This window comes from Torulaspora globosa, chromosome 7 (genome assembly GCF_014133895.1).
Source record: "Torulaspora globosa chromosome 7, complete sequence".
NCBI classification, from domain to species: Eukaryota; Fungi; Ascomycota; class Saccharomycetes; order Saccharomycetales; family Saccharomycetaceae; genus Torulaspora; species Torulaspora globosa.
The window spans coordinates 166,535-192,115 of NC_050733.1; the positions used below are offsets into that span (position 1 = coordinate 166,535).

Below are 25,581 nucleotides of genomic sequence, written 5' to 3' on the forward strand. Positions count from 1 at the left end.
GGTAGCAAAATTCTACAAAACAACAGATACACATGGGACTGAAACAACGACCAACAGCCTTGGCCCAGGAGCTTCGTTGGCAAGTATTTTCATGCTCGTTCGACAAGTTGATCGTGCTTCTTCAAAGCAACAAAGCAGTTAGTAGTCCATCTGAGTAAAATTGGTTCCCTCAATGTTCGAAATATCTGTCCTGCCGCAACCTTTGTCTGTAAGTATGCAACTATCGTCAGGCCCTTTAACTTTTAGTCAATCTCGGTATCACTTAATTAAATCTTAACCCCAGACAAATTGAGAAGAATAGAGAGTCAGGGGTCATGAGCTTCTATTCGAATCTTCCAAGTGGTCATAATGATACATCTTCTGTATCCTCTCTGTATCCTACAATCTTCGAGATCATATCATCTCAAGAGATTGATGCATTGCTCCCAACTTCAGTCAGATATTTAATCGTCAACTACTGGATCTCCCGCCACCCATCGAAGCTATCGTTACAAATAAACAATTATTTCCACGAGTGGTTTGATCTGCTCTTAAAAGGTGCAATTGAATGCTATCATATCAACCGTTATAATTCCACTTTTGTGGATAAGTTCTATGGGTTACAGCGGTTCAATGCATCTAACAAAGTGCTGGTGCAAGCACAGGCCAATTCTTCGGTTAGGTATTGGCCCAACGGCCTCACATTAAGTGGTAAACAGAAAGCTGTGGTGCTATTCGAGAAAGTCCTCCTGCCTTACATCAGACAAAAACTGGACGATTTACATGCCAAGTACGTTGCACGGTCTGCTTTCTCGAGTAATGGAAATCAAAGTGTTGTCGTAAAGAAGCTATACCCGTTAATTAAGAAGCTTTTTTATGTGCTGAATCTATTTGTCAAACTATTCTTCCTGGGCGGGCGGATTGGTTCGATAACATTTCTCGAGTATCTCTTTCAAATTGAGTACACCAGAATGACTTTACCGCTGGAATCTTCCATTACGACAAAGTCAAACCCGCCCTACAGCAACAGGCTACCTAGGCAAAATCTTTACAGTCTTTGGCATAAGTGTTACATTGTTTTGAGGAAAATGAACCAAATTCTCTCGTACTCAGGATCGCAGCTCTTCCCGGCGTTTATCTTCATGCTACGGGTTTATCAATGGTGGACGACGCAGGATTTGACGGCGAAGTTGCAAAGGAAGTTGAACGATGTCGATAAGTTCATCCCTCGGGCCAATAACAGCAGCGATCAGGCGTACAAATCTACCGGAATTTGTCCCATATGTCATAACCAAATTCAGAACCCCGGCGTTCTGGAGACAGGATATGCTGCCTGCTATCCATGTGCTATAGCATACTTGCCAAAAAATGAGGGAAGATGCCCTGTAACCAAAAAGAGGCTCTTGGGCTGTAAGTACAATGCAGAATTGGGGAAATGGCAGGTTATTAGTGGTGTAAGGAAACTTTTGGTCACTTAATCAACTGGTTTGTTTCTCAGGAAACATGTTCCAATTTCCCACTGCTCACAAGCCGTTCTGAAAGCAGAAATTTCGCTTTCTTTATTCATTATTTCCTCTTCAATGTCGTCAGTCGGGTGTCTCCTCAGTTGGGACACCAGTAACGAAACGCTTCTCAAGACCTTGGGATCGATATCATTAGAATGCCGGAGATACTGAATAATGCGGTTTATTTTGCCCGCAAGTTTAATCGTGAACTCTTGTTCACTTGCTGCCTCATCTTGCGCAGCCTCCCGGAAACCGAGATCCATATTGCTGCTTGAGTCTCTCAGCTCGTGATGAACTCTATTCAAAGTCAATCGATGAGAATCCAATTCCACGGAGTGACAACTGAGGGAAGATTCTTGGAGGGGATCATATGTAAAAAGGTATCTTAAACCATCTACCTGCGTCATCAATCGTTGCAACGTTGGCGAATAATCATATAGGGTTTCATTCAGCACCATGATACCTAGGGGTTTCAGGCCCGGATTAGTGCACTCAGTTAGTTCGATGCGCCTGTTCACTTGATTAATGTCGTATTCGAAGCTTGTACACGAAGCAGCGACTGGTTTCAAAGACAGGGGAATGTTTACGCATCTGCTTAGAAGGCAGTTCTTGTCGGGCGACTCATGACCTAAAAGCAATAGGCATTGTGGCGGTCTGCCACTCAGAGCGATAAGCTCATACTGATAGTTAGCCTCTATAAATGCCAGCCGATCTAACACCACAGTGGGAATATCAACCATTGTTTACTCAATTTGAGGGAGAATGGGAGTTTTCGTCGTTGGACCGTATCGAATTGCCTTACCTTTGTTTATATACAAGTGATGATACGTTAATTTATACAAACATGCCTATGCGTATGCGGTCACACAATGACTGCACCATGATCGATTACTGGAGCTTGATTCTCCATTGGCTCGTAACAGTACCACTTCATCAATGCATCCGTGGCTGCTCTTGCCTTGGCCTCTTTAAGAGAGGAGCCAAAACCTTCGCCCAACTTTTCAGATCCGGAGAATACGCCCACTATAAAGACCGGGGCCTTAGACAATCTGCCTGATTCGGCGAGCAGCTTGGACACTGGTTTATGCAATCCTTCCCGACGACATAAAGCGGCCAGCTCTCTAGTAGGTTGCTCGAATTGGAACAGTCTTGTGACGTCAAGATGCCTGCTCAGAATATGTTCATCGATAAATTTGCCTGACAGTTCAGGTTGTGTCTCCTGTGTACAGGCCCAAAGAGCACCTATTACACTTCTTGTTGCTAAAGCATATGCGGCATTCTCAGAGAAGTTTTGAGAGGTTATCAATTGAACACCATCATGTTTGCTCAAGCTATTGTTAAAGAACCTTAATTTCCCTAACGTTATCTGTATCGGTTCCTTCTTTAGATATCTATCCACCACCGAGGTTGTCTCCGTTTCAATGCCCCATGATCTGGCGACGCTTGCCAACACATCCTGCGATATGTAGGCGTCAACTGCGGCATTCAGTATAACAGTGGGTAACCTGGGGTATCTGGCCATCAACCGCTGTGTGACGTGATAAGTCAGTAAGTTTTTCCCGAAGATGTTCAAACCGTGATTATCAAAGAAGTTATTAGTAGGGACAGTACTCGTAAATGCAATCCCTGAGCGTGGATCGTTTATGTCTCCTGGCAATTGCGATGAACGGCAGGTCAGGCATCTCGCGAGAACTGATAGAGGGAACTCCCTGGGCAACGCTAGTCTTTTATGAAGGGTCACCAATGCTGGCGATCTGTTCGCTATGTCCTCTGGAACATCATTGATTATATCTTTTAAGTCCCTGTAATATTCCCTGTATTGATCAAGCTGCGCGGAATCGCTCAGAACCTGCTGCTCCTGCCTGAGGGACCTGCATGATTGTATCAATCTTCTTGTAATTGAAGGCTGTAATTTGAATGTACCATTTGATAGAGCAGTACATCTAAATGACCTGACCACCCGATACAATTGAGACATTTCCATGGGTCTCCTCGGAAGCGAGTGTTGAATTCAGTGCGAAAAAGAGCCTCCAGCCACCAATCTTGAGATGATCACTACCAGCTGAAAAGGCCCCAAAGTAGCTCACCTCTCTCACTTACTTAGGCCTAGCGCACTCGATTTTACGGGTTTCCAGGTCGTTATGCAAAATTTTTCAAAATAGGCATTACCCGGAATAAAAGCTTGACAACACGACGACTCTTGGCAAATGACAGTAATTAACTGCTGAGAGCTACGATTTTGTAAAATCGCCCGATTCAATCGCTAAGTTAGTAAACATCAGGATTCACGATGTGTAATTTTCTGGAATATCGACAGCAAAATTTGCGGTTTCTAGGTTTCTCAAGCCCAGGTGACGCTTACGAGAATGACTTTCACATCTCGCACATACTATGCTTCATTTGCTAGGGGGATATGAAGAGTAGCCAACGATTCTGTTCTGCTCTGGAGAAGTATTTCCATCTGACTTTTTATGTTTTGTTATATATTTTTGTTGTTCGCCGTGTCGTGCAGCGTAGCGAAAGACATCCGATCAGGATATTAAAACTTGAGTAAACTGTAAATCAATGAGACAACACGACTATATTTCTTACAGACGTGCCATGCGCAATGTAAGGAAGCGAAGATTGCTGGCCTCATCGGCAATCTCAGCCTGGAAGCTGGACTGAGAGAGATTCCAAAAAATGCTTGAAGTCCCTATTGCTCGACAAGCGATCTGAAAATCTGGTCTTCTTGAACTGGTTATTTACCTACTTAACAGCGACTAACTCTTTCGTTAGGAAGCAATGGCAACTATTCTTGGATATAGTTTTGCTAACTTGCAATTTCACACACCGAGTAACGGGCATGTGGCGTAGTTGGTAGCGCGCTCCCTTAGCATGGGAGAGGTCTTCGGTTCGACTCCGGACTTGTCCATTATTTTTTCCACTTCTGCCCTACAATCTCGCTGTAATACTGACTATTTCAATGCAACATTCGTTATGAGATGCTCTAACATTAACTAGCTGCTTGAGATGCTGAAAGTCCCGGGGACCAATCGTTTTCTGTTTCTTCCATGCCGATTTATCGGAACGTCCTCTCTGCCGACGATATATGCTTTATCAACACCGCCAGGGCAGCGATCAGCGATAGCAGTGGTTAGAATATCTGGAAACCATTCAAAATATATTTTACGGAGACTCACCAATTCAGAGAAGGAACCTGTTCCCAGAGTTGCATCTCTCAGAAGACTCTATCATCCAGATCAGAAGCGAAATCTCTTGGATACTTCTCTGACGCTGTTCTTTGAGTCTCCCAAGACATTCACAGGAGAAGACATTTTAGAATTACACTTGCATGGGGGTAAGGCAGTTACTGGTGCTGTGCTTAAAGCGATTGAATCGCTCCACGATCTAGAAAAAGGATTCAATATCCGTTACGCCAATCCTGGAGAGTTCTCGCTCAGAGCATTTCAGAACGGTAAGTTTGATCTCACTGAAGTAGAGGGCATTAAGGAATTGATCGATGCCGAAACTGAGACACAGCGCAAGAGCGCTTTATCAAGCTTCAACGGCGAGAATAAAAGTAGATTTCTACAGTGGAGATCCCAAATCGTCGACAACATCGCCAAGCTGACTGCCATAATAGACTTTGGAGAAGATACGGAGATCGAAGATATAGAAAGTATTCTTACGAACGTCGAGTCGGATATACTTCAGCTGCGAGCAGTAATACGGCAATTTATCGAGAAGATCGAAAGATCAAACATTCTACGAAACGGGATCAGAATAGTCCTTCTTGGGCCGCCGAACGCTGGAAAATCATCTCTGATCAATACTATCAGTCAAGACGATATATCGATCGTTTCGCAAATTCCAGGCACGACCAGGGACGCAATTGAAATAGCCTTGAACATCGGAGGCTACAAAGTCATTATCTGTGATACAGCTGGTGTCAGGGATGACTCATCGGACGCCATAGAAAAGATGGGTATCGAAAAGGCACTGAAGAAGAGCGAATCATGTAATTTGTGTCTTTTGCTAGTGGACCCAAACAACACGCCTCTGATACCAGAGAGCTTAAAGCGGCATCTAGCCTCACCTCATTTTCAAAGTGCCGATAAGGTGATTCTGATAAACAAAATTGACACTATTTCTCCAGAAGATTTAGACCATATTGTGCTTCGCATCAGCCAGGAGATAGGTCAAAAACTTCCAATATTACCAATATCTTGTCTATCAGGCGAAGGTATCGAGAACTTGGCCACAGAGCTGATTACTAAATTCCAGTTGTTGTCCGACAGCAGTGACGAGTCCAATCCCATCATCGTTTCGCAGAGAGTGAGAGAAATATTATCCAATGACGTGCTATATGGGATTGACGAGTTTCTATCGTTCAAAAAGGATGTAGTCATGGCTTCCGAAAGTCTACGGCATGCCGCAACAGGTATCGGGAAGATCACAGGAGAAGCGATTGGCGTAGAAGAGGTATTAGGCGTTGTATTCTCTAGTTTCTGCGTAGGGAAGTAACTCGATATGGGATGCATCAATCCCGGACGCTAGAATTCATGCGCGAACGTCTATTTTGTGCCAGTTTCGTTTTCACTTCCAGCTCAGCTTGGAATTCCTCTAATTCATCGCACAATTTTTCATAGTATTCGATCTTAGATTCAACCGTATCAATCCTATCCAGTTGCTGGCTTTTCAAGGCCCGTATCTGTTCCAATTCTTCATCGCTTCTTAACTGAAATCTTTGCTTAAGTTCCTCCAACCATCGCTCATTATCGCATGTCTTCTCACTAAAGACTGAGACTGCCTTTGCCGTCTCTAAATCGACAGCCTCTTGCAACAAATCAACACATCTTTCAATGTCCTGATATAAGGTCCTCACGTTCTCTTTCATCTTATTACTTCCAATGCCGTCTGTTCACCAGTTTGACCTTAACCTAATTAACGTTAGAGATTAAGATCGGTAAGTAGGACGAAATAAGGTACCAGTCCAGTCGAATGCACTAAAAGAACAGCTAAATGCCTGTGAGAAATGGTGGTATGGAAGATCCATGTTATGCAAGGGAACGTTTTCGAATCACGAAGCCACCTCATAAGATTCCCATCAGTTGCATGTTTCTCAGTAATTTCGAAATTACGAAGGGCAATATAACAGTTTGGTCCCGAAAGTGGTCAGAAACAAACTGCGAGATTGATTTAGAGAATGTTGAATTCAAGGCACTCCCCTCGGGGATCCACGAAGTATCAGACGATGTCATTAATTTCGTTCTACCAAAAGAAGTGCCAGGTGATGAGTATCATTATGGCGTAGCCTATTACCAGCAAAATGGCCAAGAAATGGCGGAAGGAACTGACCACGTCGATAGAAATGCGGTGAAGATGTACGCTTTGGGAGTCATTGTGGATCCAAACTATAGAGTAAGCGGAGTCTCTGACAGTGGCTTCAACGAATGGAAGCCTAATCAATTTACGAGCGCTAATGATTATGTCGACGACCTCCAAGATTTATTAACACACTGGCTGGCCAAGAAAGAATACGATAACTTCAGCTTATTCGACGAGTACTTCGACTGCAACGGCTTAACTAATGATGCTGGCGGATTAGCATCACCGATGCTGCAAAGATCAGGTAAACCGGCTCGAGATATATTTTCTCATGATTCCAATGCTATTTCCAAAGAAGCGAGCCGGCCGCAAATGCTTGATTATCTTCCCTTTTGGATAAGAAAGCTGGGCCCGCTCGTGTTCCCTCTGTGGAAATCATGTTTGCTTGGCGAAAGGATATTGATACTAAATCCACAGGGCGGCTCATTTGAACTTTGTAATGCTTTGAATTATTGTCTTTCGATAATTTCGCTGATACCGAAGGCTCTTCAGATTGATAGGCACGAGGAATACGAATATTTTGTCAAGCCTCTCTTCACTATTGGCATCTCTGACATTGACAGCATGGTTTCTGACGTACGCCAGGTACAAAGGAATGCGAAGGTTCCTGGGTTCATCGCCTGCACCAGCGACGAAATCATTATAAGCAAGATTGAGCTGTACGACAAAGTCCTGAAGCTCTCAAAGGAAACAACAAGCCAAGACGGAGATGATGCCGCTATTTACAGTAATACAGGGTTGCAGATCAAAGCGACACCTCATGATTTTGAATCCTTACAATCGCTTTATGATAACTTTCTACATGAAGAGATGTCTTCAACAGCAAAAGTGCGCTGCATGTCAATGATAGAACCCAAAACATGGACGCAGTGCCTAATTGACGGTTTTTATTGGTGGGCCACAGCCGGTTATGTGAAGCCCTCCTATCAGGAGCATGCTCATAGCACACCGACATCATCAGAAGATAATGAGGTTGAAATGATATTGAGCATTATTGGCTATTTTCACGATCGAACAAGTACCCTGTTCAACAAGCTAAAAGCAATAATTCAGGCCAGCGAACATCAAGGATCCGACGAAGTAATCTCGATACATCCAATGACGTTGGGTGATATGGACTTGGACTGCTTTAGTATGCAGGATAGAGATTTCATCATCGCATTATCTTGGAAATTATTTCAGAGAGAGGTGCGAATCACTGGGGACTATTACGAAGCAATTTGTTGAAAAAATCATCGACATAATTGAAATTGAGTTCTCAAATCTAACTAGTCATGTATACATTTATATCTGCGACCCTAATAACTTAACTTTGTATAGTCAGCCCCACTTTACCATCGATTGAAAACTCACAATATTAGCCATAGGGCGCAACTCAAAATTGAAATACCTATCACGCATGTGATGATCCCAGCTCCTGCTTTTGAACCTGCAGTTATGTCCAATGGAGATAAGTTCGTCGGGATTTCCTCCGTACCTGCAGCACCGTCACCCACAGAAGAACCGCCATTGGTCGCGTTATAAGGTGGAGGTCTATCCAGAGCTCTCGTGTTGACTATGATTTCCAATGCAGACATCTGTTCACCAAGGCCGTACTGTGAGTCCCAGCCACCGTAAAACCAATTAATACCGCAGGTGTGCCCATCGTAACCACCACTACAGGAGTCTGCTGCTGCCAGGGCCGATGTGTTGATCCATGTCATGATCTGGTCCCTCGTTTCGGGTATCAATTGAGCGGTAGTTCCCAAGAATCGGGAGAAATAGGCCTTAAAGGACCTCTGATCCGTATTACAAGTGTTGGCGCCCTGACATGCCGATTCAAACATAACGCTGTTGTTAAAGAAAACGCGAGATGAGTTCAGGTAATCAAAGGTTCTGGTGCCCCACTTCTCGTCCTTGGTGAAATTGTAAAGGTATGCACAACCGCTCAGGATCAAACCCTGATTATACGTCCACTGATATTTCGTCAAGTTTCCGGAACAATTGTGAGCGATGTTGACACCGTCGTAAACAAACTTGTCGGTACCATTGCTGATCAGCCCAACACCGTACATCCAGTCGTAAACCCTGTCGGCCCAATCTACATAGCTTTGGTTACCGGTGTACCGCGCCAGTCGGGCAGCCAAGTGGAAAAGCGCACCGTTCGACACAGAGTTCTTGTAATCGTAACCAGTATTCCACATGAAAATCTGCCATCTCAACCCACCGTTGCAAGAGCTCATATCCCAGCGCAGCGCCATCGTGTTGAACACCGCCTGAGCCAGGTACAGCCATTGCGGCTGATGCGCTGGCGGATTCGTGAAATTTCTCTCAGCTGCGGTCATCGCCGCAATCCCCCAAAACGCCTGGTCATCGTTACCTTCCGTGGTAGATTGGTTCAGCGGCACATAATCCTTGTGTTCTCCAACCTGGTACAGCAGAGCCTGAGACACAACCTCATTGTAGGTGTCGTTTTCCATGAAATACCAGTAATCCAGCATACATCCCCAAGCTCCGCCGGCCTCCCACCAATAGTACGGATTAGAAAACATCCCGATCGTCTGACCATACTGCAATCCGGTGTAATAATCCATCAACCCAACCGCAATCAGTGAACTCGCATTCTTAATACTCGCAGTATCATTCAAATCCAGATACACCGCCTCAACGCAAGCCAAACACGTAGCCAAGCTGGCCAGCAATCCCTTCCAAAGCATCGCCACGATCTCAACCCGGCCTGGACGCTTCGAGAATCTTGTCAATGGCCATTACAGGTGCTCTTCAGATGGTCTGCTTCCTATAAGCTCGAATAAGCCCATGGACGTCGCTTCCGACGGATGTCTTGTTCATTATAATGGCTATGTACTCACTATCAGAGGTATAGCGGCGATGGCTGGATCAGAAGCCCAACGACTTGAGTATCGAGCTCTTGACGCGTTTCTCGAACTCGGGCCTGTTGTCTCTCCAGAGGATGCAGGCGTCGACGTTGGCGCCGCTCTCGATGTTGGGCTCGCTGAGCATGCTCATCACGCTCAGCAAGATCTTCTCGACGCTCTGAACGGGCGACCATCTCTCTTCTGCTAGCTCGTACATGTTGGGATCGTCTCCTGGCGAATGCAGGATCGAAATACACACTTCGCCGTTGTGGTAGATGTTGGGATGCAGGATGCTTGGGGTGAAGGTGAGCTTGGGTGGCGAAAGCGGATAGTCCTTGGGGAATTCCAGCTTGGCGTTGAACACACCCCCCTCGTAGGGCGTGTCTGGAGGGCCCTGGATCAGACAGTCCCACAGGAACAGGTTGTCCTCCGATTTGGGGGCTGCTAGGATGCCCGGTGGCGAGTCCTTGGTCAGTTGCTGGTACTCCTTGAGCAATCTCCGTTGTGCGGTCTTCGACATCGGGCTGTGATCGGCGCTGTGGGTCTAACGGACGGTTACACGCTGCTTTTATGGTCGAGTATCCAAAGCTGTGGTGCTGGCCAATGTTGGATTTTGAAGGCGATGGGATCCGCTTTAAGAGCTCTCGCGATGCTACACAGGGCTTGATAGAAACCGGCGAAGCTTGATGGGAATGCGGTGGTGGACCTAGGCAGTGGTCAAGATAGCGCGATTGCAACTCGCAGGTCACCTAGGTGCTTCTTGAAGCACTGTTAGACTGTACCCATAAGTCGGGTAGATCACCATGGACGTCGTGATTCGTATCAAGCAAAGCAGTACATCAGAAGCTCGATGCCGACTGTCAAGTCGCAGTAAGCGACGATTGGGCTGGTGCTGGGACGCTCGATGGGTTGAGGCTGGCGAGGTACCGATGATTATCTATGATGGGGAGAAATACGCGTGCGTGTCGTGCATTCGGGGCCATCGGTCTTCCACTTGTCGACATACGAGCAGGATGCTGGTGAAGGTGCGTAGTCGCGGCAGACATGCGTCTCTGGACATTAGGAAGGTGATTATTGTGGACACGGAGTCGCAGGTTACGCCCGATGACAACCAACAGGGAGGCGACAGCAGCGAAAGCTGCGACGGGGCCAAGGAATGCGACAAGATGAACAAACAGCCGATTCTGTTCCTGCGAACGATTCGAATGCAAAAGGCCGTGCTGATAGACGGTAAGCTGAAGATTATAGTGGAGGAAAACGGTTCCGGGAATGATGATGAGGGAAAGCCGTCTTACAAGTACGTCTCCGAGAAGGAGTTTCTGAGACAGTGTTCTATCAATCTGAGCAGCGCCGGGGAGGGATGCCGGTGTTCATGCAAGGAATCGCAGGCGAACGGCATTAAAACAGAGAACAAGCAGGAGGTGAACAAGGCGCTGCGTGCCGGACATCCGGCGGAACTGCCGGCCCAGAGTCCAGATGCAGCGCAGAACGTTAGCCAGACGGCAGTTTCCGATCTTTCCTCTCAGAGCTTCTTCAAGGCGAAACCGATGTTTGAGTTGCTTACTCATAGGGGCCTCTACCTGAGCACTCAATGCTCCTGCAAAGAGGGCAACTGTCCGTGTGCCACCTGCCTATTGCACAGAAACGAGGATGAGCTGAACTCTTACATTCAACGAAGTGGTGTGCCGCTCACCAATATGGGGGAGGCCCCGGTGGCGCATCAGACGAGCGTTTCCTGCCCGAATAGCTGTAACTGTTCAGCAGAGGAATGCCAGTGTCAGGACTGCCTGGAGCATCCTACAGAAATAATTTCATTCAATCGATTTGTCTTTTTCGGCATCCTCAATGTCAATCTGAAGAGGAAAACTATAATAAACTACAAGGGCCGACTAATACCTTCGCAGTTCTGGTGGGATTTCCTGAAACATCAGGTGCCACTGATGTCCGAGAATCAATTGGACAACCTGGAGATCAATAGCTGGTTCGATAAAATCGTGACCACTTACGATTCGCAATTGATTGATACCCGTAATCTTCACTTCGACTTCGCCAACCCAATGTTTGGCGCCTAGGTTCGGTTATAGTATATCATGTACATATTAAAACGTCTATATAGATGTGTTGGCCAACACGTAATCGGCCTCTCTTTTACCACTCTCCCACGCACCATAAGCGCATCCAGCACCATCCATAATAGTGTGCTCACCAGCGAATCTGATCCTGTCATCCTGGCCGGCCGTCAAAGCCGTCACCATGTCGATTGGGTCATCGCCAGGATGGCACGCCGTGTAAGCTCCGAGAGAATAAGGCTCACGACTCCAGTTCGTTACAATGATATTTCTCAATATGGGCGACCCAGCGGTGCTGATGATTTCCTTGTCCATACCATTAACGACCGGGCCACTGCCCAGCGTCAGCATTACCTTGTTAAGAACACTCTCAAAGAACTTGAATACGATGTTCTTATCCCCTAACGTTTCTATGAACTGCGTCAACGGTTCCTGTATCAACATAACGAGGCTGGGGACTCCAGTAACCTTGGCCAAGTTGATGAACACATGTGGATGGTCCCACGGTTCCAACTGCTCCTTTCCCCTATCGGCCTCATTTAAACTTTCGAGCAGCTGCGGGAAGTCGTTTATCGTCCTTAGTTTTCTGACAAAATCTCTATTGGAGTTTGCGAGAGTCGTTATCCTCGATCTTTCCTTGGACCACTGGCATTCTTCAAATTCAAATATAACCTTCCCTAGGCAACCGTAGTGCATTTTCTCAAACGCCTTTGTGATTGGCATCCGCAAAGGAGGCTCGAAAGCAATCCTACCCAGCTCTTTAGGTTCACCTTCCTTTAGCGACAGACTTAAAACACTCTGCGGTATAGTTATTATAACATGATCACACCGAAATTGCTCACCATTCCTGGTACTGACGAAGACTTTACCATCTCTCTTGATAGAATGCACCTCCGTCGTCAATTTAATCCAGTCAGATGGAAAACTGCTGGCAATACGCGCCACTACAGAATCATAATTTAAAACCATTGCATTTCTGCCAATATGGCCGAAATAGGTGTCCTTAGCGCTCAAAATCGTCCAGTCCACGCCATGCCACAATTCCAAGAACCGCGCGACCTGTGGGAGATACTGAATCTGGTCGTCAGTCAAAAATTGGCGCCTCTCAAAGAGGTATCTCATCACCATCTCGTAAAACGAGCAATCAGCCACTCCAAGTTTCTGGTGGAACTCATGATCTGTGTACGAGCTCAATTCCTCTTCAAGGATCTCCAAGTTCATCTCCGGATCCATATCTACTCGCCCCCTATCTTGATCTATCAGAATAGCCTGGTCATCGTCAAACACAAATCGAGGGCCGTTCTCTGATGGTGGCAATTGCGCCTCTTCGAGAAACAGATTGTTTCTCAGAGTATCGTGATGCCAGCTAGCTCCAAGATCATATTTACGACCTTGATAACCCTCCACGGTGTGCAACCGGCCACCTATCCTATTCCGAGCCTCCAGCACTACACAACTCTTAACGCCGCACTCGTAAAGCCTCGAAGCTGCTTTCAACCCAGCAATACCGGCTCCGACAATCACAACTGCCTTGTCCTGTATACTCATCACCACAGCTTCACCTCTACCCAGCACCCAGGCTCCTTCAGATCTGAATATGACTCTCAGTTATTCTCGATCCGCCTTGTCTTTCCAAATGTCTGGGTTCCCACTCGAAGCCTTGTAGAACCGGCCTGCCGTCGAGCGGTCATACAGCGACTGGTATTGAGCCAAGCCGATTGAGATCCATTTAATGAGCTTCATTATCCTCTGCGACCCTGTTAGCGACCAAATCGTTGTATTGTTGCGAGTTCTTCGCTCACCGGCACTGAAGTCTGCTAGGACGCTGGTTCTGGCAACCTCAGACAATGCATTGGCGGTGTGGTAGTCCCCTGGATAAGAATTGGCTCCAGACAATTCCTCTTTTATTCGTAGTCTTATTCTTCTCGATGGTGAGACGCCAAACGTTCTCTAAGAGGTGACGCGTCAAGGTTTATATGGTGAAGAATCTTGTAAGAAAAGACCAAAGACAGGTGAAGATCGATAGAATTCAGACGGCCAGACTTAGGTGATCCAGAGAATAATTCAGAGTTATGTTTAGACAGAGCAAGAAGCGGGCTTCTTCGAGAAAGAATTTTAGCGTGTCAGAGAGTGGAGATGGAGTGTCTGGGCATCTCATCCTAGGATCTACGAGCGCAAGCGAGAAGAAGCTTTATGACAGCATTTACGCGTCGAAACTTTCGTTTTACGATCTGCCACCCCAAGGCGAGATCACTCTCGATCAGTTCGAGGTATGGGCGATTGACCGGTTGAAGATTCTTCTAGAGATTGAATCATGTGTGTCTAGAAACAAGAATATGAAGGAGATCGAAACGATCATCAAGCCTCATCTGCAGAAATCGATGCCTTTTAACACGGATAACTTGGAGGCCAAGAAGAAGGACTACTATTCGCACTTTATCCTGAGGTTGTGTTTCTGCCGGTCTCAAGACTTGAGGGAGAAATTCGTGCGGGCAGAGACGATGCTGTTCAGGCTAAGATTCAACATGCTGACGAGCCAGGACCAGATAAAGTTCGTGCAGTCGCTCAATTTGCCCTCTCTGCAGTTTATAAGCGAGGAGGAGAAGGAAAAGCTGAAAGTCCAATTGTACCAGACTATTTCGCCGCAACTGCAGTTTCAGCTGAATCTTCACGATGAGAGCCAGAGGGAGGCCTATTTCAAGCAGGAAAAATTCATCAAGCTACCATTCGAAGATGTTATCGAACTGGTCGGGAACAGACAGGTATTCCTACGGGGCGGATACGCCTACTTACCTCAGTTCCAACAGTTGAACTTGCTTGCAAGCGAATTCTCCAGCAAACTGACCCAAGACCTGATTATCACGCAGAGAAACCTGCCCCAACTGAACGAGGACGACCGCTTGCTGCCGATCCTGCAACATCTGTCATCCGGCTACACAATCTCCGACTTCCAGCCCGACGAGTACTCCAAGGAAGCCGGCGACATAACCGCAAAGTCGGTCTACTCCGCCGACATAAGCCAGCACTACCCGCTCTGCGTCCAAAACCTGTTCCGCGGCCTCAAGGAGAACCACCACCTGAGATACAACGGACGTCAGCAGCTCAGTCTATTTCTGAAGGGGATCGGCCTCAGCGCCGACGAGGCCATGAAATTCTGGACAGACGCCTTCACCAACGGCGGCCACATCACCGTCGACAAATTCAACAAGGACTACCGCTACAACTTCCGACACAATTACGGCCTGGAAGGCACCAGGATCAAGTACAAGCCCTGGGACTGCCGCATCATCCTGTCCAAGCCCAGACCCGCCCGGGGCGAGTACCACGGCTGTCCCTACAGGGACTGGAGCGTCGAAAAACTCTCCATGGATCTCTCCCACATGAATCTGACCAAGACCCAGATCTCCGCGGTCCTAGACTCGTGCCAAAAGACAGAATACACAATCGCATGCACCCAAGTGTTCGAGTACACGCATGGCTCCGCTTCCTCTCGCCCATCCGACGACCAGACGCACATCGCGCATCCAAACCTGTACTTCGAAAGGTCCAGACTGCTACAGAACCAGCAGCCCCGGCCTGCAGCACAAGAATCCAGTTCCTAGATATCGTCGTATATGCTACAAATAACCTTCCCGCTTCCGATATCTTCCTGGTTTCCCAATGCGGAACGATAGCTGGTATCTTCTTCGTTTAGGGGAAAAGCTAATCCGAACTTCGGTTACGTCTGCTCTATTCCATTCCGTCATCATTTTTTCATGCCCATATACGTTGCAACGTGCATGCGGAAGGAACGCGATTTGTAATCCGAGCAATTGCCTAGAAGCTTGCGAACAGCTGGAAGCACATCTTCCAGTTCCTACAGCTGACGCTGCTCGCCACGGGTAATTCTGCCAAGGTTCTTCATGCAGAGGAAGGAAGTTTTCCCGTTTCGTTGGACTGTTCTCCTTTGGGTTTGATACTTCCAGGCTTTGTTTTCCAAAATTCATTGCTTTTGGTAAACGACTGGCAGCGTTCCTTCGTACGCCGATTCTTCCTGCTTTTTTTATTTTTTTCACTTTTCCACATTCCTTCGACTTTTCAGTCTATCCAGATTGGAAACATTATCAACTGGTAGGTGTTTTTGTCATTGGCAAGGCTTTGAGCAAGAAGAGGTGGCATTTTAGTTGGATCGAGTTCAGTTGAGGTTAAGCAAGATAGAGCAGAATAGTACATGCTTAAGGGATGGAAATCGCACCATCGAATGGCAGCAGTAGCGAGAGCGACTCTAGCGGGCTGCTAACAGGGTTTGAAAATCGAACGTCGAACGGAAAAGTTTTGAATTCTCGGCTTATGACAAACGCTGGGGTACCGGATCCTGTGGTCGCATACAAGCAATGGCAGTACCCCGGGTATGGCGGGACGCAGCACGACGTTAGCAGAGATGCTGCTGCCGCACAGCCGGTGTGGTATTACTATCCACCTTTGCAAACGGGTCCTGTCGCCAACGGGTATCAGCAACAACCGTACTATTACTGCAATGCTGCTGCTTCGCAGCAGCAGCCGCAGCCGCAGCCGCAGTCACTGCCGCAATTGCAGCAGGGCTCTTCGCAGTATCCAAGACCTAAGGTCTATCAGTTTCCTGGGTTCCAGGAGCCACATCAACAACAGCATCAATCACAGCAACCACATGTGCAACAGGGGCCCATTGCGAGCCCGAACTTGAGTTCCACTCAGCAGCAGTTTCCCCTGCGACAGTTCACTCCCTCACCGGCACCTTACCAGGTGAGCAACGCGAGTATGGCACCGTTAGGCTATCCGCCACCGCAGCCTGGCTATGACCCGACAGCGCAGCTTCTATCACCGCCTAACGCACCGGCTAGTCTGGCGAGGAGACCCGGAGCGCCTCTGAAGCAGGCGGGCCGCAGGCCCGTCAAACAGAGAGATCCGTTGGAGTTACCGCAAGAGTCACGAATGCAGTCTTACGACGTTACGGCGTCTAGTGGTCAGATGACGAGACCGCGGGTCACCACTACCATGTGGGAGGACGAAAAGACCCTGTGCTATCAGGTGGAAGCCAACGGCGTTTCTGTGGTACGCAGGGCGGACAACGATATGATCAATGGTACGAAGCTGTTAAACGTTGCAAAAATAACACGCGGCAGAAGGGACGGAATACTGAAAGCTGAAAGGATCAGACACGTTGTCAAGATAGGTTCCATGCATTTGAAAGGTGTTTGGATTCCTTTCGAACGCGCCCAAGCCATGGCTGAACGTGAAAAAATTGTAGATTATCTATACCCATTGTTTGTCAAAGACATCGAAAGCGTTCTGAAGCAACCTTCTTCCGATATGCCAGAACCTCTGCCCCCGCCAATGATCCCGCCGCAGCCAGCTGCCATGATGTTGCCGCCGCAACAGAACCGTCAAGAGGAAGATCTGACAAACCCACAACCTCAGCTTTCATATGACCTAGCGCCAGCGTGGTACGGTAACCTGTCGAATAGACCCCATACATCGCCACAATCTTATAGAAACACGCTATCCTACGGACAATACCAAAACATAGCGTCATCTTCCACCACACCTCCATCATTTCCAGCTCCTGCTCCCCTGCAACCGGCATTTCATCAACCGCTGCCTCCGACTGGGTATCAATCGGATTTCGCTTTAAGTAATAGAACGCATGATAGAGGATCTGCTACATCAATCTCCACCTCGAGCTCGAATGCGAGCGGTCCATCGGCCTTATCATCAGATCCGACTACGAACCCACAGTCGAGCCGGCGAGAGACAAAGGCAGACGGTCATACCCCAAAGAACACTACCCCTGGCAAATTACTAACTGGCATTCAACCACCACAACCGAATGTTGATGGTTCTGAAGACAAAATTCAAGATGACAAACCAAAAGATGTCTGATACAATCGATATATTTTTGTCTCCTATCATCAAGATCCATCCTCAAAGCATTTTACGTGGCATAAAACAGATCCAAGGACTCCTTCTATAGCTATCGGATTTACCATTCTCACCTTATATACTGCTATAGTACTCGTTTCAGTTAATGGAAATTGTATTTATTAGAGCTTATTCATTTATCGTTCTAGTTCTTCAAAGGCGCGGCTCAGCGATTTTGTGATGCCTTCTCTAAAACAAACAGTAAATCAACACTGAATATCGACAGGATGAATATATCACCGACGCCAAGGCGCTACGCTTCACGTTCTAAGGCTATGGCTCCTGATAATGCCTTCCTATACTCAGATCCAGTCGATGCAGGGGAAAATGTTATCAAGGACAGGATCATCCCGGAAGAATATCGATTGAACTCACAGATGATCAACCGGTTGATTAAACAAAATAAGGAACTTATTACCAAAATAGACGCTAAGCAAGAGGAAATTGACAGACTAAACATACTAGTGGGATCTTTGAGAGGTAAATTGATCAAGTATACCGAAATGAACAAGAAGCTAGAGGACGACCTTGTCCAAGCCGGCAGCCGTGTCTCTAGCAGGAACATGAACGAGAACGAGCAAGATTATATACAGGTACCCAAGAGGCGAACCGAGACTAAGGACAATGTGACGCCCCATGACGATCGAATCAACGCGTTAAGCGACAAGCTGGACAAGTTGACCAAATTGGTCTTACAGAACGCGGTACCAGCCTCATCGTCCCCATTACAGTCGCCGCAGCCACCCGTTTCGGTTGACAACCACAGAGCAGTTGTCAGTCCATCAGAGGAAGACATCATGTGCAAAGAGAGCTTAGAGCTGAAACAGATGGAAGATCAGATTGACTCCCTGAAGAGAAAGCTTCTAATAAAGCGAGAGAATGAGCTGCGCAAGATCTCCCTCAATCAAGAATTACTAGAGCTGATGGACAGGCTAAGTATGCAGAACCCAGCCGAAAAAGAACGGGAGAGAAATCTAAACAATGAGTCTTCTTTGCATAACAATTCAGCCTCGCCAGCATACTGTGCCGAATGCCATCACCACGAAAGGAACCACAACCACGTCAGTAGTATGAGACAAACACAACCTGTGGCCAAAAAAAACCCCCAAATCCCTGCCTCTGATCCTTTAGAGACACCAACTCCTCTACCGAAAAGAGCGGGGTTGTCCCAGGTCGATTTGAACGACACTGTAAATCGTATCTGGTAGCACCCTGCCTGATGTCTATCTAATACTACCGGGGCAGTTTGAATTCCTTGAGCGACTGATAATGCTTATGGTAATCCCCTCGTTTAGGGTAGGCGGCACTCGTATAAAATCTGGTCGTTTAGGAGCCTAGTCGTTAGGCGATTTAAAAATTTTCTCGTTTCTCGGATATTTCGTTTTTTATCTCGTAAAGGCGGGCTGTCTAAATCTCATATCAAGAAGGAGCTGCTGGGAACGAGTGGGCTACAGGCGAATAGTGTGACAATTGATGCAGTTATAATAGCTTTGGCTAAGTACTGGTTTTTTCATCAGCGGAGGACTTTTGTCGGAGATTGAAGCAGTTGAAATTTAACGGTTCCTGAGTGATCTGAGAGGGAGGGATACTTGATATCCATCTGATATATAAGTTGAAGGAAACCCACGCTTGTTACTGATACCTCCTCTTTTAATTTGGCTTTTTCTGAAGTGTTCGAGGATTATAGATAATCGCCAATACAATCGACGGAGTCATGGCAGATATTTCTACTGACCCTGTGGCTCAATTGCACAATGCTACGAGTGCCTTGACGGGCAATGAGACTGCGGCAGCAAATTTCATTCTTTTTGCTGTAAACTATGTGAAATCGCTATCATACTTTAAGATTTTCGTGTCGTTAATGTGCGTCCTGTTAGTGTGGGATCAAGTTTCCTACCAAATAAAGAAAGGTTCCATTGTGGGTCCCAAATGGAAGTGGTATCCGTTTATTGGTCCTTTTCTAGAGTCGCTTGACCCTAAATTTGAGGAATATAAGGCTAAATGGTACTCAGGTGACTTGTCGTGTGTTTCCATTTTTCACAAGTTTGTTATTATCGCATCTTCTAGGGACTTGGCTAGGAAAATTCTGCAAGCACCAAAGTACGTGAAGCCTTGTGTGGTGGACGTTGCGGTCAAGATTCTGAGACCATGCAACTGGGTTTTCCTCGACGGTAAGGCCCATACGGACTACAGAAGATCCTTGAATGGTTTATTTACTAAACCAGCCTTGGCACAATATTTGCCATCTTTGGAGGCCTTGATGGACAAGTATATGGATAAGTTTGTTGAGATCTCTAAGAAGAACAACTATGAACCTCAAGTGTTTTTCCATGAGATGAGAGAAATCTTGTGTGCCTTATCCTTGAAGGCTTTTTGCGGAGACTACATTACCGAAGACCAGGTCAGAAAGATTGCTGATGATTACTACCTGGTCACTGCCGCACTAGAGTTGGTTAATTTCCCCATTATTATACCTTTCACTAAGACGTGGTACGGTAAGAAAACCGCTGATGCAGCCATGAAGGTCTTTGAGCAATGTGCTCAGATGGCAAAGGATCATATCGCTGCCGCTGGCAAATCTATCTGTGTGATGGATGCTTGGGTGAAATTGATGCACGACGCCAAGCACAAGAACGATGAAGAATCAAGACTCTTCCACAGAGAATTCACCAACAAAGAGATTTCCGAAGCCATTTTCACCTTCTTGTTCGCCTCGCAGGATGCCTCGTCGTCGTTAGCCTGTTGGTTATTCCAAATTGTTGCTGACCGTCCTGATGTCTTGCAGAAGATCAGAGAAGAGCAATTGGCAGTCCGTAATAGTGATATGTCCACGGAAATGAACATTGACCTCATTGATAAAATGACTTACACCAACATGGTTGTTAAGGAGACTCTACGTTATAGACCACCTGTGTTAATGGTCCCTTATGTCGTTAAGCAAAGCTTCCCCGTTACTGCTCATTACACTGCACCAAAAGGTTCTATGTTGATACCAACTTTATATCCTGCTCTACATGACCCAGAAGTTTACGAAAATCCAGATGAATTTATTCCAGAGAGATGGGAAGAGGGATCCCCTGCTAATGCTGCAAAGAAAAACTGGTTGGTCTTTGGCTGCGGTCCACATGTCTGTCTCGGTCAGACTTATGTTATGATTACGTTCACGGCTTTGCTCGGTAAATTCGCTCTTTATACCGACTTCAAACATAAGGTGACCCCATTGAGTGAGAAAATCAAAGTGTTTGCCACAATTTTCCCGAAGGATGACCTACTACTTTCCTTCAAAAGAAGAGACCCATTGACCGGCCAGATAGTCGAATGATTTGACCATGATTACTTTTAACAGAGCTTTTCACAAGCTATCGGATATTTAATTTAGGTGATTACCGCGTTATATATATTATTCCCACAACCCATTCTTCATTATTTATATTATTATGAATACATTAAAAATGTTGCAGATGTTATGGACAGCTACTATTTAATCGAACGTAATTTTCCTTCCCTGGAATTTGGTGTTCTTCAATTTCTGCTCTGCCTCTCGTTTAGCAATCCAGGATGGATGTTCAGTCTTTTCTCTCTCACGAATTGCTTTGGTCTGGTTCACATGAGTGGGTTCTGCCGTCTGGGTTTCCAGCTTCTTGGCTTTAGCAGCACGTTTTGCTACTCTTTCTTCATATTCCTCCAGTCGCCTCTTTCTCTCTTGATGTTCCTTTTCGATTTCTCTTTGAATATGTTTCGCTTGTCTGCCATACTTCTTTTCCCAGATCTTTCTTCTAGCACGTTGACCACGCCTATTTTTCCTCTTTTCCTTTGTTGAGATCTGCTCTCTTGCCACTTTGTCATCAACTCGGTCATCATCCTCATCTGAGTCGCCGCCACTGTAATAACCAGCCATTAGCTCTGGCAATCTGGCCCTGCCTCTATTCTGATCTGATTCATTATCGCTGTCGAAGACGCCGCCCTCAGCTTCGATGTCAGCATCGTCGTCCTCGTGATCTGGTTCTTCATCCGTCATCTCATTGTAATTAACGTCAGGATTTAATGTGGCGGCTTCGAAATCATCCTCTTCTTCATCTGAGTCGCCCAGCAATCCATCGTATTGCTTCAACAAATCTTCACCGAGTTCAACAACATCGCCAGGGTCTTCATTTTCGCCTTGCGTATCGGTTGTTTCGCTCGCATCAGTAACGACCTCTTGGTCCTTCTCTACGCTGTTGTCCTCCTTCTTAGACTCCATTTGTCGGTTAATGCCAAGAAATACGTTCATTCCAGAATCAAAAGATGAAAAGAGCGTTCGACACTTCTCATTATTCATGGTAGTGCTCACTAGCTGGTCAAATTTGTTTGGCATCAGTACCTCGTTCCATACTCTGCTGGGATTGAATGCATTTTTTTTATCGTTGTGGACCTTCCAAAACTCATGATTGGCAAACCAGTTGGGCACAGAAACCTTCTTCGAAGGAACCACCTTCGCAATTGAGACTTTTATTGTCTTGGATTTGCAAACAAGTTCAGCAAAATGCTCAATCCCGTATTCGTCTCGTATTTTCGCAATAAGAGGTGTAAAATCGTTCTTAGCATTTTTCTTGGGGCGGTATTGGTTTAAATTCTTCACAAGAAGGGATCTTAAATTTTTTTCCAGATAATAAACCTTATTATTGAAGATTTGCAAGCGCAGTGCATCCAGTTGCTGAGCCACCTGCTCTAAGTTTATGTTAGAGAGTAATTTGGTGACTCTTTTCGAACTTTTCTTTCCCTTAGCATTGTACAACTTTGCTATCCCGCCTAATCTGGGCCGGAAGCTGGATAGATCGCCATTGGCATAATGATATTGATATTCCAGGTTATCAAGCTTGAAAAGCAGATTATCTTTTGGCATACTATTCAAGGGACCGATGCTGAAGTATTAGATTCTTAAGACCTCCAATTGGGATCTTTACGAGTTGCCAGATGATTGTTGATAATCCCAGTTGAGATGAGATGAGATGAGATGAGATGATGCGATGGCTCAATTAAAATTTTCTACGACTCTAGAAAAGATATGTGATGTAAGGATGTTATATTTCGCCAAGAACAGATCACCATTAAAAACTGTGATAATTCAATAGCCTACGAGCTGCAAGAGTGATCAGACTGACGTGCAAATCGTTGTTATATTGAGTCTCTTTTTCATGAATGAACCATTTCAAAAGGATGTAATTAGCTCAAGAATTCGTCATCATTTATATCTACGATTTTTATACGGAAAACATGCTTGAACTCAAGCATGCAGGAGAGATTGGGAAATTTTAGTTGCAATCATTGTGGAATATCGTTAAGGCGAATCCAATCAGTACCACGCCCTGTCACAGGCAGATATCATCAACGTTTCCAAATAAACAAATAAGGAAACACAGTTGACCGTCGTGAAAATTGTGTAATTCATCATAAACGAAAAGCTCAAGTCCTTTCCAAATATGCGCTGCAACCTAGAATTTCTCCTTTCTCTCAGATCCGCAAGTTTTTGCATCAGACAGTGTTAACTCTATCTGACATGATGAAATAAAATCTCATTCAGACATATGCTTGTCTTATTTTGAGTAAACTGTTTCATCTTCTGCAAAAAGGATTCGGGGTTCTCTGCGTCATAGTATTATCTTCTGATAAGTACCATTGATCTTCCTGCGTTGTTGATGCATCGCATTAAGCAAAAGATTCTCAGAAAAGCATGAATGGTAATTGTAAGGTTTTTGTCTTCACAAAAATTCAGACTCGTCATCTAAAAGGATCATCATAAAAAACTGCTAAAACAACAATATGATCAGAAATCAAAAGCATCAACAAAACAACAGGCAAATCTTGAGACGAGGGACACCTCAATGATACTTTCGTAATCGACTTCCATGAATCTGTAGCGTGGGTTTTCTAGGCCCACTTGAAAGCATTGTCACTCATAAGTATAAATCAGTGCCCAGTGCTGTGCCTCTTCATCTTCAGTAGAAGAAGATCAAAAAAGTTCGGAAAAAAGTAAGTGAAAACTACTGTTTTCATTTGCTTCCGCTACACTTAGCGGTACTCAGGCTTCCAAAGGAAGATATTGACTTAATCAGATATGGTGCAAAAACGTATCAACATATACTCGTTCAGCCAGTAATTCCAGCTTTTGTTTTTGTTTGATCATCATATGAGTTCATCACTTCCTTTTTCAAACCGAATATGGATGATTGAATTGGAGACAAGAAACAAAACAAATCACCGAAATATCCCTATATTTCAACCTTCTTAAGGCTCGCAGCTTTTCAGCTATCCTCAGTTCGATATGCATGATCAGTTTTCTAATCATTAAAGTCAGAAACTCTAGTTTGTATGTTTGTGTATCATGGTCATCAGTGGAAGCCTTATTCTACGTTTTGATAACTTCTTTCGTCCTCGTCTCCCAATCAATTTCTGGTCAAGCAATACTTAAAGAGAAGTGTTACGCCAGAAGTCTTTTCCTGAGTCTGCTCCTCTTATATAGGCAAAATTTTCATTTTCCGGCCCGCTACGTTCGATGGGATTTTCATCATTAGGGCTGGAAAGGGTGTTTGGGTCTCAGGACTGGATCGCCTGCAATGAATCAGACAATAAGGTAGTGCCATATATCGAGAATGAACCGCCTGGATTGAACCAAGACTCTAATCAAATCATTAGGGATTGAGAAGTCATCTGGCAGCATTGAAATCAGGAAAGTTGCACATCGCAAGGTCGTACGAAATGACTTTGGATCTGCCACTTTAACAAGTGGTGCTCTTCAAAAGCACGGTTGCTAGTGGTTTGGTGGTAGAATTGCTTCGTCATTGGTAAGTATACAGAGCTCAATGTAGTTTACTCCTCTGTCTTTCCCTCGTACTGGGATCCAAGCGAATCGCCTTAATGGCTTTTTAGTTCATCGTTAAAACAATTGACACCGACGAACGATAAGCGCTTGAACAGCAAAGTATTGATAGTCTGATGATAACGCCGCGCTATTGATTCGCAAAGTTTAGTGCAAGCTGTCAAATGCAAGTTTCTATTGATTGATGATAATGTGTGGGTTTAAATCATATTTGACCGTATGTCCGCATCTGAGGCCCTCTCTCGCTTTATTTAGGAGCCGTCCCACGGCAATGGTGTTGCCTAAGCTTCGAACAAGATCTACCGATGAATGAGCCGCTGCATTGGAAATCTGAGTCAAAAAATGCGCAAGCCCGGAATCGAACCGGGGGCCCAACGATGGCAACGTTGGATTTTACCACTAAACCACTTGCGCTCGGAAGAATTGGTTGTTCTAATAGAACGATTTGACATATCAGCTCGACAAGGCACCTCGAACATCTGGCCAAGTATATGCCTGACTGAGACGTTGATCCATGACCGATATAGGAGAACCAGATATCAGGCCTAAGCCTCGAGTGGCGAGTCAACGAGAGATAACTGGATCCCTTTTATATCTTTCCTTTGGACCTCTCGTTGAGTCGCTATCCAAGACTTAGATCTGCTATATGACTAGCTTGTATTGGTAATCGATCTAGTGCTATATACTCCGCCAGACTGGACAAGATCTTCGATTACATCTTACCGAGCTGATATGTACAGCTTGTACTATTACAAGAATTTTTGGTTCAACATATGCCCAGCACTTGGGACCGGCCAACACTGAGACATGTTGTAAAGAGACGAGTTGATTTCAAGTTTTATTCCACTTTCATAAGAGCATGGAGGTACTGTAGCATACATCTTGGACATCTTGCCGAATTATGCTTGTAGACTCGCAGCCTATGGAGGGAAACTTTATGGCCTGACCGGCAGAGAAGGTTATGCGATGGAAGGGAGCAGTCATCGAGCACAACATGGGCGCATAAAGAC

The 25,581-nt window shown here is 45.7% G+C and overlaps 15 protein-coding genes and 2 non-coding genes across 17 annotated transcripts; 9 read left to right on the plus strand and 8 right to left on the minus strand.

Moving 5' to 3' along the window:
* Window positions 1-314: 314 nt before the first annotated feature.
* On the plus strand, window positions 315-1,457 carry PEX12 (ubiquitin-protein ligase peroxin 12; the record flags this gene model as incomplete). The annotated part of the gene is made up of 1 exon (XM_037285031.1): window positions 315-1,457. The coding sequence occupies one exon, from the start codon at window positions 315-317 to the stop codon at window positions 1,455-1,457; it is 1,143 nt and encodes a 380-aa protein (XP_037140927.1).
* On the minus strand, window positions 1,454-2,224 carry CSI1 (Csi1p; the record flags this gene model as incomplete). The annotated part of the gene is made up of 1 exon (XM_037285032.1): window positions 1,454-2,224. The coding sequence occupies one exon, from the start codon at window positions 2,222-2,224 to the stop codon at window positions 1,454-1,456; it is 771 nt and encodes a 256-aa protein (XP_037140928.1).
* Window positions 2,225-2,346: 122 nt separating this feature from the next.
* Window positions 2,347-3,468, minus strand: MRPL3 (mitochondrial 54S ribosomal protein mL44; the record flags this gene model as incomplete). The annotated part of the gene is made up of 1 exon (XM_037285033.1): window positions 2,347-3,468. One exon carries the CDS (start codon window positions 3,466-3,468, stop codon window positions 2,347-2,349), a length of 1,122 nt encoding a protein of 373 aa, XP_037140929.1.
* An 857-nt stretch (window positions 3,469-4,325) lies between these two features.
* On the plus strand, window positions 4,326-4,398 carry HG536_0Gtrna11A. The gene has a single exon. It is a non-coding gene; the product is annotated as a tRNA-Ala (tRNA).
* A 98-nt stretch (window positions 4,399-4,496) lies between these two features.
* On the plus strand, window positions 4,497-5,990 carry MSS1 (Mss1p; the record flags this gene model as incomplete). Its single annotated transcript, XM_037285034.1, has 1 exon — window positions 4,497-5,990. One exon carries the CDS (start codon window positions 4,497-4,499, stop codon window positions 5,988-5,990), a length of 1,494 nt encoding a protein of 497 aa, XP_037140930.1.
* Window positions 5,991-6,006: 16 nt separating this feature from the next.
* On the minus strand, window positions 6,007-6,363 carry BLI1 (Bli1p; the record flags this gene model as incomplete). Its single annotated transcript, XM_037285035.1, has 1 exon — window positions 6,007-6,363. One exon carries the CDS (start codon window positions 6,361-6,363, stop codon window positions 6,007-6,009), a length of 357 nt encoding a protein of 118 aa, XP_037140931.1.
* Window positions 6,364-6,488: 125 nt separating this feature from the next.
* On the plus strand, window positions 6,489-8,081 carry ANR2 (Anr2p; the record flags this gene model as incomplete). Its single annotated transcript, XM_037285036.1, has 1 exon — window positions 6,489-8,081. The coding sequence occupies one exon, from the start codon at window positions 6,489-6,491 to the stop codon at window positions 8,079-8,081; it is 1,593 nt and encodes a 530-aa protein (XP_037140932.1).
* A 122-nt stretch (window positions 8,082-8,203) lies between these two features.
* On the minus strand, window positions 8,204-9,550 carry DCW1 (putative mannan endo-1,6-alpha-mannosidase; the record flags this gene model as incomplete). The annotated part of the gene is made up of 1 exon (XM_037285037.1): window positions 8,204-9,550. The coding sequence occupies one exon, from the start codon at window positions 9,548-9,550 to the stop codon at window positions 8,204-8,206; it is 1,347 nt and encodes a 448-aa protein (XP_037140933.1).
* A 181-nt stretch (window positions 9,551-9,731) lies between these two features.
* On the minus strand, window positions 9,732-10,229 carry UBC7 (E2 ubiquitin-conjugating protein UBC7; the record flags this gene model as incomplete). The annotated part of the gene is made up of 1 exon (XM_037285038.1): window positions 9,732-10,229. The coding sequence occupies one exon, from the start codon at window positions 10,227-10,229 to the stop codon at window positions 9,732-9,734; it is 498 nt and encodes a 165-aa protein (XP_037140934.1).
* A 283-nt stretch (window positions 10,230-10,512) lies between these two features.
* On the plus strand, window positions 10,513-11,781 carry MAC1 (Mac1p; the record flags this gene model as incomplete). Its single annotated transcript, XM_037285039.1, has 1 exon — window positions 10,513-11,781. One exon carries the CDS (start codon window positions 10,513-10,515, stop codon window positions 11,779-11,781), a length of 1,269 nt encoding a protein of 422 aa, XP_037140935.1.
* A 36-nt stretch (window positions 11,782-11,817) lies between these two features.
* Window positions 11,818-13,326, minus strand: FMS1 (polyamine oxidase; the record flags this gene model as incomplete). The annotated part of the gene is made up of 1 exon (XM_037285040.1): window positions 11,818-13,326. One exon carries the CDS (start codon window positions 13,324-13,326, stop codon window positions 11,818-11,820), a length of 1,509 nt encoding a protein of 502 aa, XP_037140936.1.
* A 524-nt stretch (window positions 13,327-13,850) lies between these two features.
* Window positions 13,851-15,380, plus strand: PRI2 (DNA primase subunit PRI2; the record flags this gene model as incomplete). The annotated part of the gene is made up of 1 exon (XM_037285041.1): window positions 13,851-15,380. The coding sequence occupies one exon, from the start codon at window positions 13,851-13,853 to the stop codon at window positions 15,378-15,380; it is 1,530 nt and encodes a 509-aa protein (XP_037140937.1).
* Window positions 15,381-15,999: 619 nt separating this feature from the next.
* HG536_0G01230 (KilA-N domain-containing protein) lies at window positions 16,000-17,676 on the plus strand (the record flags this gene model as incomplete). Its single annotated transcript, XM_037285042.1, has 1 exon — window positions 16,000-17,676. One exon carries the CDS (start codon window positions 16,000-16,002, stop codon window positions 17,674-17,676), a length of 1,677 nt encoding a protein of 558 aa, XP_037140938.1.
* A 266-nt stretch (window positions 17,677-17,942) lies between these two features.
* Window positions 17,943-18,923, plus strand: SPC42 (Spc42p; the record flags this gene model as incomplete). The annotated part of the gene is made up of 1 exon (XM_037285043.1): window positions 17,943-18,923. The coding sequence occupies one exon, from the start codon at window positions 17,943-17,945 to the stop codon at window positions 18,921-18,923; it is 981 nt and encodes a 326-aa protein (XP_037140939.1).
* Window positions 18,924-19,429: 506 nt separating this feature from the next.
* On the plus strand, window positions 19,430-21,037 carry ERG5 (C-22 sterol desaturase; the record flags this gene model as incomplete). The annotated part of the gene is made up of 1 exon (XM_037285044.1): window positions 19,430-21,037. One exon carries the CDS (start codon window positions 19,430-19,432, stop codon window positions 21,035-21,037), a length of 1,608 nt encoding a protein of 535 aa, XP_037140940.1.
* Window positions 21,038-21,196: 159 nt separating this feature from the next.
* On the minus strand, window positions 21,197-22,597 carry BUD22 (Bud22p; the record flags this gene model as incomplete). The annotated part of the gene is made up of 1 exon (XM_037285045.1): window positions 21,197-22,597. One exon carries the CDS (start codon window positions 22,595-22,597, stop codon window positions 21,197-21,199), a length of 1,401 nt encoding a protein of 466 aa, XP_037140941.1.
* Window positions 22,598-24,914: 2,317 nt separating this feature from the next.
* On the minus strand, window positions 24,915-24,985 carry HG536_0Gtrna15G. Its single transcript has one exon. It is a non-coding gene; the product is annotated as a tRNA-Gly (tRNA).
* Window positions 24,986-25,581: the final 596 nt, after the last annotated feature.